The sequence below is a fragment of the Onychostruthus taczanowskii genome, unplaced genomic scaffold, assembly GCF_017590055.1.
Source record: "Onychostruthus taczanowskii isolate IOZ18803 unplaced genomic scaffold, ASM1759005v1 scaffold187, whole genome shotgun sequence".
NCBI lineage: Eukaryota > Metazoa > Chordata > Aves > Passeriformes > Passeridae > Onychostruthus > Onychostruthus taczanowskii.
The window spans coordinates 435,779-446,262 of NW_024499095.1; the positions used below are offsets into that span (position 1 = coordinate 435,779).

The following is a 10,484-nucleotide window of genomic DNA, read 5'->3' on the forward strand; positions in this document are numbered from 1 at the left end:
GGGCCGGGCTGCGAGCGGGGGGCGGGAGGAGCCGCCGGTCGGGGCCAGGGCGGGGGCGGCGGCGGCGGGACCCGCCCGGAGCGGGACAGCGGGGGATAACGGGACTGCCCGGGATAACGGAGGTGCCGGGATAACGGAGCTAGGATAGCGGAGGGGACCGCCGGGGATAGCGGAACCGCCAGGGATAACGGCGCCGGGGGTAACGGGACAGCCGGGGGTAACGGCGGACCGGGCTGCCGGGGGAGCGGAGTTTTGGGCGGGAGCGGGCCCCGCAGCAGCCGGGACAGAGCGGGGACAAACTGGCCCGGCCCGACCCCCTCGGCGGGACCCCGCGCCCCACGAATCTGCAGCCGCACCCCCGCCCCGCTCCCGGGCCCGGCGCTGCAGGGGCTGCGTGACACCGGGGGGCGCTGCGCGGCCCGCGGGACCCCCGGCCCCGTGCTGAGCCGCCGAACCCTGCACTGCTCCTGAACACCCTGAACCCCCTGATCCCCCTGAACACCCTGATCCCCTGATCCCCTGAACCCCTGAACCCCCTGAACTCCCTGATCCCCTGATCCCCCTGAACACCCTGAACCCCCTGAACGCCCTGAACCCCCTGATCCCCTGAACCCCCTGAGCACCCTGAACCAACCCCCTGATCCCCTGAACACCCTGAACCCCGATCCCCTGAACCCCCTGAGCACCCGGAACCCCCTGAAGCCCTGATCCCCTGAACCCCCTGATCCCCTGAACCCCCTGAGCACCCTGAACACCCTGACCTGACCCCCTGCACGGACCCCCCGAGCCCCCACACTGACCCCAGTGAAGCCTCCAGCGCCATTCCACGGCACTGCCCCCACTGCCCCCTGCACTGCCCCACTGACGCCCTGGGTGACCCCACGGACCCCCTGGGTGACCCCACGGACCCCCTGGCCCACACATCCCTCACAGGCGCTGGCACACGTGGGCAGCAGGGCTGTCCCTGCAGCCGGGGGCTCCTGCTGCAGGTGCTTGTCATGGGGTCCCCGCAGGGACTCCCCCGGGGTCACTGGAGCCTGCAGGGGGGCTGGGGGCTGCTGGGCTTCCTCCGCTTGGCTGGGGAAGGAGAAGCCACTGAGGTACTGAGGTGGCGTTTGTGGCATTTGGGGACAAGCTGTGGTGGGAGGGGGCTGGCCCAGGTGCCGGGGGGTCTGTGGGCAGTCATGGAGGTGCTGGGGCGTGCTGGCTGCGGTGCAGGTGTGGGCTGTGCCCTCGTGTGTGGGAATGGGTTTGGTTTGGCCGTGGCCCAGAGAGGTGCCAGAGCAGCGCCCAGCACTGGGACCCACTGGGAGCCTGGCCTGGCCTGCCTGGCTCCATCCATCCATCCATCCATCATCCATCATCCATCATCCATCATCCATCATCCATCATCCATCATCCATCATCCATCATCCATCATCCATCATCCATCATCCATCATCCATCATCCATCATCCATCATCCATCATCCATCATCCATCATCCATCATCCATCATCCATCATCCATCATCCATCATCCATCATCCATCATCCATCATCCATCATCCATCATCCATCATCCATCATCCATCATCCATCATCCATCATCCATCATCCATCATCCATCATCCATCATCCATCATCCATCATCCATCATCCATCATCCATCATCCATCATCCATCATCCATCATCCATCATCCATCATCCATCATCCATCATCCATCATCCATCATCCATCATCCATCATCCATCATCCATCATCCATCATCCATCATCCATCATCCATCATCCATCATCCATCATCCATCATCCATCATCCATCATCCATCATCCATCATCCATCATCCATCATCCATCATCCATCATCCATCATCCATCATCCATCATCCATCATCCATCATCCATCATCCATCATCCATCATCCATCATCCATCATCCATCATCCATCATCCATCATCCATCATCCATCATCCATCATCCATCATCCATCATCCATCATCCATCATCCATCATCCATCATCCATCATCCATCATCCATCATCCATCATCCATCATCCATCATCCATCATCCATCATCCATCATCCATCATCCATCATCCATCATCCATCATCCATCATCCATCATCCATCATCCATCATCCATCATCCATCATCCATCATCCATCATCCATCATCCATCATCCATCATCCATCATCCATCATCCATCATCCATCATCCATCATCCATCATCCATCATCCATCATCCATCATCCATCATCCATCATCCATCATCCATCATCCATCATCCATCATCCATCATCCATCATCCATCATCCATCATCCATCATCCATCATCCATCATCCATCATCCATCATCCATCATCCATCATCCATCATCCATCATCCATCATCCATCATCCATCATCCATCATCCATCATCCATCATCCATCATCCATCATCCATCATCCATCATCCATCATCCATCATCCATCATCCATCATCCATCATCCATCATCCATCATCCATCATCCATCATCCATCATCCATCATCCATCATCCATCATCCATCATCCATCATCCATCATCCATCATCCATCATCCATCATCCATCATCCATCATCCATCATCCATCATCCATCATCCATCATCCATCATCCATCATCCATCATCCATCATCCATCATCCATCATCCATCATCCATCATCCATCATCCATCATCCATCATCCATCATCCATCATCCATCATCCATCATCCATCATCCATCATCCATCATCCATCATCCATCATCCATCATCCATCATCCATCATCCATCATCCATCATCCATCATCCATCATCCATCATCCATCATCCATCATCCATCATCCATCATCCATCATCCATCATCCATCATCCATCATCCATCATCCATCATCCATCATCCATCATCCATCATCCATCATCCATCATCCATCATCCATCATCCATCATCCATCATCCATCATCCATCATCCATCATCCATCATCCATCATCCATCATCCATCATCCATCATCCATCATCCATCATCCATCATCCATCATCCATCATCCATCATCCATCATCCATCATCCATCATCCATCATCCATCATCCATCATCCATCATCCATCATCCATCATCCATCATCCATCATCCATCATCCATCATCCATCATCCATCATCCATCATCCATCATCCATCATCCATCATCCATCATCCATCATCCATCATCCATCATCCATCATCCATCATCCATCATCCATCATCCATCATCCATCCATCATCCACCCATCCATCATCCATCCATCCATTCATCATCTATCCATCCATCCATCCATCCATGCATCCATCATCCATCCATCCATCAACCATCCAGCCATCATCCATCCATCCATCATCCCTCCCTCCATCCATCCATCCATCCATCACCCCTGCCCAGGATCTCCCTGATCCAGCACTGTGGTTCCTGGGACCAGTGGCCAGGTCAGGGAGGGGGTCCCGAGGGGGTCCCCACATCCCCGGGAGGGTGCTGGCTCCGGCTCCAGCCCCGGAGCTGCAGAGCTGTGGCAGCACCCGGGGCAGAGGCCAAGGGCCGGGAGTGGCCGTGGCTGTGGCGAGGGCAGAGCAGGACCTGGCCCGGGAGGGAAATAAAATGAGGAAATTAGTCACGACAGCTGGAAAATGAGGGAAATCACAATCCTCCGACTCAGCATGGGAGCTATTTTAGCTGCCACGGCAGAGCCTGGGGCAGAGCTGGGGGGGCCCTGGGGGTCCCTGCGTCCCCACCATGGCCATGGACCCCCGTGGGGTCCCTGCGTGGGATTTAGAGATTTTAGTAGTTTTATTTATTTCCCCTTTCTGTGCTGAGCAGGCTGCAGGGCCGGGCGGGCAATGCTGTGCCTGTCCCCAGAGCAGGAGTGACCCCGTGAGTGGGGCTGGTGACCCCAGCCCCGCGTGGCCCTGGGCACGTCCCTGGGGCCGGGATGGTGCCCGGGGAGGGGCGCACAGGGCGGGGCGCCGGGGGCACGGTGGGCTCTGAGGGGCTGTGGGGCGGGGAAGGGGCGCCTGGGGCGCGCAGGGTCGGTTCGGGGAGGTCCGGTCGGGTTTGGGGACCGTGGGACAGGGAGCTCACGGGGGCGGCTGCTCCACTTCCCCGGCGGAAAACCCCCGGGGGCTGCCCCGGCCGGCAGCGCTGGCAGAAGGTTTTGCTTCCCTTTTCTGCTGAAGAGATGAGTCGCTTTTCCCGTGCCAGGGGGTGGCGATGGGAGGGGGGACGTCTGTGTGCCACCCACAGCCCCCCTTGCCGCCTGCCCAGCCCCCCGAGTGCCACGGGAGGAGCGTGGCCGGGGGTCTCGGGGTGCCGAGCCCCGGGGCTGGGCACGGTGCAGCCCCCCGTGCTCCCACCCTTCCTTCCCCGGGCCCCCTCAGTGGGGCTGGGAGGGGGCAGGTGCCCCCACGGGCTGTGTCCCCGCGGGCTGTCCCCTCAGTCCCACGAGGCCACGTTGACCCCGGCATCCCGGCACGGGCAGAAGGGGTTAAATGTGCCGCCGGCCGCGGATCTCCCGGGAGAACAGAGCTAGCCTTGTGCAGGGCCGGCGGCAGAGCTGGCAGCGGGGCACGGCGGGGCCGAGCACCCACCCAGTGTCCCCGGACTGGCCCATCCTGGCTCCCCTCGGGAGCCCCAGCGTGGCTGCAGGGACACGGGCGATGTCCAGCCCCTGCCTGGCACCTCAGGATGCCACCGGGCAGCCCCTGCCCTGCCCGGGAATGGGGTTCCTTTGGCAGGGCTCCTGCCATCCTCCTGTCCCGTGCTGGGGGACACAGGGGCCCAGGGGCTCAGGGGGCAGGGCACCGGTCCCTCCTCATCCTCCCTGGGAAGACGAGTGTGAGTGGGGGCTTGGCTGGGGCTGGGGGGGCCGGTTGGGACTGTGATGTGGCAGCTGTGGCTGCAGCCCTTGGGTGTGACAGAGCCCCTGGCACCCACATCCCCTCCTTGGCACCCCGACAGACTTGGGGCTGCCGTGGGGCTCTGCCCTACACGAAGCCCCCTCCTCAGCGAGGCATTTGCCCTGTGAGTGTGGGCCGTGCCTGCGGGTCCCCTCGTGTGCCACGGGCACCTCGTGCCTGGTGCTGGCAGTGCCAGGGCTGGCAGGAGCCAAAACGCTCCTGTGTGAGCCCTCGGGGCCTGTGCGGCCCCTCCAGGGCACCGTGGTGTGTGCCCACGTTTGCTGTGTGCTGGGGACAAACCTGGGGACACTCTGGGACTCCACAGCCCCGGGGTGCTGGGGGATGGAGAAGTGACACCTGGCCTCGAGCCCCTCCTTCTCCTCCTCTTCCTCCTCCTTTCTCTCTTCCTCTGCCTCCTCTCCGTTTCCCAGAAGGGCATGAGTGTTTCCTCTGCACCGGGATGGGATGGGATGGGATGGGATGGGATGGCACTCCGGCAGACTTGGGGCTGGCGGGGGGCTCTGCCCTACACGCAGCCCCCTCCTCAGCGAGGCATTTGCCCTGTGAGTGTGGGCCGTGCCTGCGGGTCCCCTCGTGTGCCACGGGCACCTCATGCCTGGTGCTGGCAGTGCCAGGGCTGGCAGGAGCCAAAACGCTCCTGTGTGAGCCCTCGGGGCCTGTGCGGCCCCTCCAGGGCACCGTGGTGTGTGCCCACGTTTGCTGTGTGCTGGGGACAAACCTGGGGACACTCTGGTTTGTCCTCAGCCCCGGGGTGCTGGGGGATGGAGAAGTGACACCTGCCCTCGAGCCCCTCCTTCTCCTCCTCTTCCTCCTCCTTTCTCTCTTCCTCTGCCTCCTCTCCGTTTCCCAGAAGGGCATGAGTGTTTCCTCTGCACCGGGATGGGATGGGATGGGATGGGATGGGATGGGGATGGGGATGGGATGGATGGATGGATGGGGATGGGGATGGGGATGGGGATGTGATGGAGATGGGAATGGGGATGGAGATGGGGATGGGGATGGCTCCTGCCAGGTGCAGCTATCCCGAGGTGCCCACAGTCAGCCTGGCTCGGCATCAGCAGCGTGTGCCATGCCCATGGGGATGGGCACAGGGCCAGGCTGGTGCTCAGGGCTGCTTTGGGTCCAGACTGAGCCAGACAGGCCAAATGGGGCCTTGGGGTGACAGGGGCAGCTGTGTCCCACTGCAGGGGCTGCCCTGGGAGCCCTGGGCCAAGGGAGGGTGTGGCTGCAGGGCAGAAGGGGCACAGGGGACCTGGGTGGCAGTTACAGCCCCTGTGGAGGGTGCATGTCCCTGAGGGTGGCCCTTGCAGCCACGGAGGGCCACAGACCTGATCCTGGTCCCCCTGATCCTGTTCCTCCCACTGCCCTGCTCCTTCCCCAGACTGCTCCTGCTCCCATTGCTCTGATCCACTTCCTTCCCCCACTGTCCTGCTCCAGCTCCCCCGATCCAGTTCCTTCCCCCACTGTCCTGGTCTCCTTGATCCTGATCCCACTGTTTTGATTGTGGTCCCGTCCCCATCACTGTCCTCCTGCTGCCCCCGCTCTGTCCCTTCTCCCCCTGGTGTCCCCCCAGTCCTGGAGCCCAGCACTGCCTGCCCGGGGCTGAGCACTGCTGCAAAGCGGTGTGAGGAAACCTCCGGGCTGTGTTTGCTCCCCAGCTGGAGGCCAAAGGCCGGGGCTGTGTCCGTGGCCCCCGGGGACCCTGCAGGCGGCTTCCTGCGGGGGCGGGGATGGGGGGCCGCCCGTGCCGGCCCCGCTGCTCCCCGGTGGCACAACAGGGATGCGGGATCCGCTGCCCGTGGAAGCGGGCTGGCCGGGGGAAGCTGAGGCACAGCAGCGCCGGCAGCCCCCGGTGCCTGCCCCGGGGGTCGGGGCACAGCCAGGCAGGGCGGGGGTCACGGCACAGCCGCAGGAAGCCGCTGTCAGGGCGGGAAGAGGAAGAGCGACTTCCCCATCCGAGGGGGCAGGGACGGGCTGGGGCTCGGGCCGGGGGGCTCGGACCCTTCCCCTTCCCCTTCCCCAGCCCCGCGGCCTCAGCGGGCTCCGGGGAGCGGGGACCCCCAGCCCGGCACTCCGGGACACTGCGGCTTCTCTGCCCCGGCACTCTGCTCCCTGCCTGCCACACGAGTGGGGCTCCCACCCTCCCGGAGCCACCCATGGGTGGGCACCAGCTGCCCACGGCCGGATCCCGGTGGGAACGGCGCTGCCGGCCCCGGGGTGGGCACGTCCCCACCCCAGCCCCGTGGGGTGCCCCCGCCTCGGCCGGGCAGGGCTTGGCAGCGCCTGGCTCCGGCAGCAGCAGGAAGGGGAGCAGGATGCAGCCCTTAATGGGAATTGCAGAGGGAACCCGAGGAAGGAAAACGCGCGCCGGGACTGGGGATAAACACAGCTGCCGGAGCGGACGCTGGCTCCGCGGCCACGCCAGCCCGGCCTCTGCCCGCCGGGACCAGCAGCGGCCCTGCTCGCTGTGGCAGGCTGGGGCTGGGACAAACCGTGACGGGCCACGGGCTGCCACAGCCCCGGTGTGGCCCTGCTGCCTGCCCCGCTGCCCTCCGTCCCGTTCCGGGCTGGAGGCACAGCACAGCATGGCACGGCACAGCATGGCACAGGGTGCTGCCACAGCCGGGCTGCCATGGATGCGGCACCCTGGGGACGATGTGGTGCCCATGCACTGGCTGTGGTGGCACACGCGTGTCCCCGGGTCACGGCGGGCAGATCCCCGTCGGGGGGTCTCTGTCAGGGGGATTTGCCTGCCTGGGAAGCTCATCTGGGCACTGGGTTGGATGGTGAACCAGGGGGGTGTGATCCTTGTGCAGCCCCCACCCTCGGGGTGTCAGAGCGGGGGGACCACACTGACCCAGCCCTGGAGCGTCCCCTCCCTGAGCCCGCTCTCTTCCCACAGGCTGCTGAAGGGGACACGGGAGCGCCGGGATGCAGAGCATCAAGTGCGTGGTGGTGGGTGACGGGGCGGTGGGCAAGACCTGCCTGCTCATCTGCTACACCACCAACGCCTTCCCCAAGGAGTACATCCCCACCGTGTTCGACAACTACAGCGCCCAGAACACGGTGGACGGCAGGACTATTAACTTAAACCTGTGGGACACGGCCGGCCAGGAGGAGTACGACCGCCTGCGGACGCTTTCCTACCCCCAGACCAACGTCTTCATCATCTGCTTCTCCATCGCCAGCCCGCCCTCCTACGAGAACGTCAAGCACAAGTGGTACCCCGAGGTGTGCCACCACTGCCCCAGCGTGCCCATCCTCCTGGTGGGCACCAAGAAGGATCTGAGGAACAACCCCGAGACCATGAAGCGGCTCAAGGAGCAGAACCAGGCGCCCATCACCACGCAGCAGGGCGTCAGCCTCTCCAAGCAGATCCGCGCCGTCAAGTACCTGGAGTGCTCGGCGCTCAACCAGGAGGGCATCAAGGATGTGTTCACCGAGGCCGTGAGGGCCGTGCTCAACCCCGCCCCGGCCAAGCCCAAGAAGCCCTGCATGCTCTTGTGACGGGAATGCCGAGGGACGATCCTGCCCTGCCCCCGTGCCCCCACACACCTCCTGCCCCCGCCACCCTCCCCGAGCCTCGGTGGGACCCCAAGTCTCCAGCTTTAATAATACAGACCTTGTTTGCACTAACTGGCCGCCCGCCCCGGGGGCACCGGGCTCCCCGCCCCGGCTGCCAGCGGTCGCTTTCGGTGACGCCTCTCCGGTCCTGGCACAGCAACGCTTCCTGAGAAGGGGATGCCTGGGGTGGGCCAAGGCCACTCCAGCCCCGAGCACCCCGCGGGGACCTGCCACCCCCAGTCCTCCACGGGGATCTGCCACCTCCACTCTGTCCACTCTGTCCCCAGCCCCTCTGTGCCAGCCCTGGCACTCACCCAGCCCAGAGTGAGATGCTGGCACTGCCCCGTCCTGCCCCAGGATCCTCCTGGCAGCACCGGGGGCTCCTGGGGGGTGTTTGGGATGAACCCCACACCAGGCACCCCCAGCCCTGCTGAGAGCAGAGCCAGTGTGGTCAGAGTAGAGAGTTCTTGCCCTGGCTGGTGCTGGAGCTCCACAGGGCAGCAGGACTCACCTGTAACCAGCTGCCCCCAGAGTTGCTTCTCCTTAAATAAAAACCTGCCCAGGCCCCCCGTGTCCTGTGCTCTCCCACACGCACCCACCTTTCCTGGGCATGGGGACACTCCCTGGAGGGACATGGGTGTCACTGGCCCGAGCTGGGCTGGGACCCCTCACTGTGCCAGGGCCAAGCTGAGGGTGCTCGTGGTGCCTGCCAGGGCTCTCTTCTGGGGGAACTGCCAGGGGAACCTTGGGATGTCCCTGCCATGGCCAGTCCTGACCCCACCATCTCTGTGGGCCCAGCTGAGCTCTCACCCAGAGGCTTGGGGACACTGTAAAGGACAGCAATGGGGACAGTTCAGGAGGTGGCCATGGGGCCATTGAACTGTGTGGGAATGGGGACACTGAGGATGGCGACATTGCAGGAATTGGCACACGAGTGGGGTCCCCCCCTGGGCAGCCACCCCAGCCCCAGAGCTGCCTCTGGAGTGGCAGTGGAGGGCAGAGCCCTGTGTTCCCATGCCAGGGGTGTCCTCGGTGTCCCGTGGCTGGCGATGGCAGCAGCGAGGGACCAGTGGCATCCCCAGCACTGTCGCCACCCCCTCGCCACCCCCCCCGGCACGTGCTGGCGGGCGGCCAGCTCCGGACACGGGCCCCTTGTCCGGCCCCGGGGCTTTCCTGCAGGAAGGGCAGAGACCCGGCGCCCGCCACAAGCCGCCTTTGTTCCCCGCTCCCGTTTGCAGCCAGAGCCGGGGGCACGCGTGGGCAGCGGGCCCGGGGCTCCGGACACGGCCCAGCCCCGGGGCACCTCCTGCAGCCTCCCGGGGCTGCGGCACAGCGTGGGGAGAGGGGACACGGCCAGGGGACACGGCCCCAGGGGCGCTGCACTGCCACGGGCTCGTGGGTCCCTGCTGCACCAAATCCTGCTGCCACCGTGGGCATCCAACAGCCCTGTCCTGGTCTGTCCGTGGGAGGATCCCCACGGCCACGTCCTGCTCCCACTGTGGGGATCCCACAGCCATGTTCAGGTCCCACATTGGGGATCCCACAGCCATGTCCTGTCTCACTGTGGGGATCCCACAGCCATGTCCTGCTCCCACTGTGGTGGATCCCCACAGCCACGTCCTGCTCCCATGGTGGGGATCCCACAGCCATGTCCTGTCCCACGGTGGGGATCCCCACGGCCATGTCCTGCTCCCATGGTGGGGATCCCACAGCCATGTCCTGCTCCCACTGTGGTGGATCCCACAGCAATGTCCTGTCCCACTGTGGTGGATCCCACAGCCATGTCCTGTCCCACAGGGGGGATCCCCACAGCCATGTCCTGTCCCACAGAGGGAATCCCACAGCCATGTCCTGTCCCACAGGAGGATCCCCACAGCCATGTCCTGTCCCACATTGGGGATCCCCACAGCCATGTCCTGTCCCACTGTGGTGGATCCCACAGCCATGTCCTGTCCCACAGAGGGAATCCCACAGCCATGTCCTGCTCCCACG

The 10,484-nt window shown here is 63.8% G+C and overlaps 1 protein-coding gene across 1 annotated transcript; it reads left to right on the plus strand.

The window, feature by feature from the left end:
- Positions 1 to 52: 52 nt before the first annotated feature.
- On the plus strand, positions 53 to 9,051 carry RHOG (ras homolog family member G). The gene is made up of 2 exons (XM_041401182.1): positions 53 to 199; positions 7,831 to 9,051. The coding sequence occupies exon 2, from the start codon at positions 7,860 to 7,862 to the stop codon at positions 8,433 to 8,435; it is 576 nt and encodes a 191-aa protein (XP_041257116.1). The 5' UTR covers positions 53 to 199; positions 7,831 to 7,859; the 3' UTR covers positions 8,436 to 9,051.
- Positions 9,052 to 10,484: the final 1,433 nt, after the last annotated feature.

What these genes read in the sequence shown, in the direction of transcription:
- RHOG (XM_041401182.1), top strand. Translation starts at nt 7,860, where the DNA reads ATGCAGAGCATCAAGTGCGTGGTGGTGGGTGACGGGGCGGTGGGCAAG.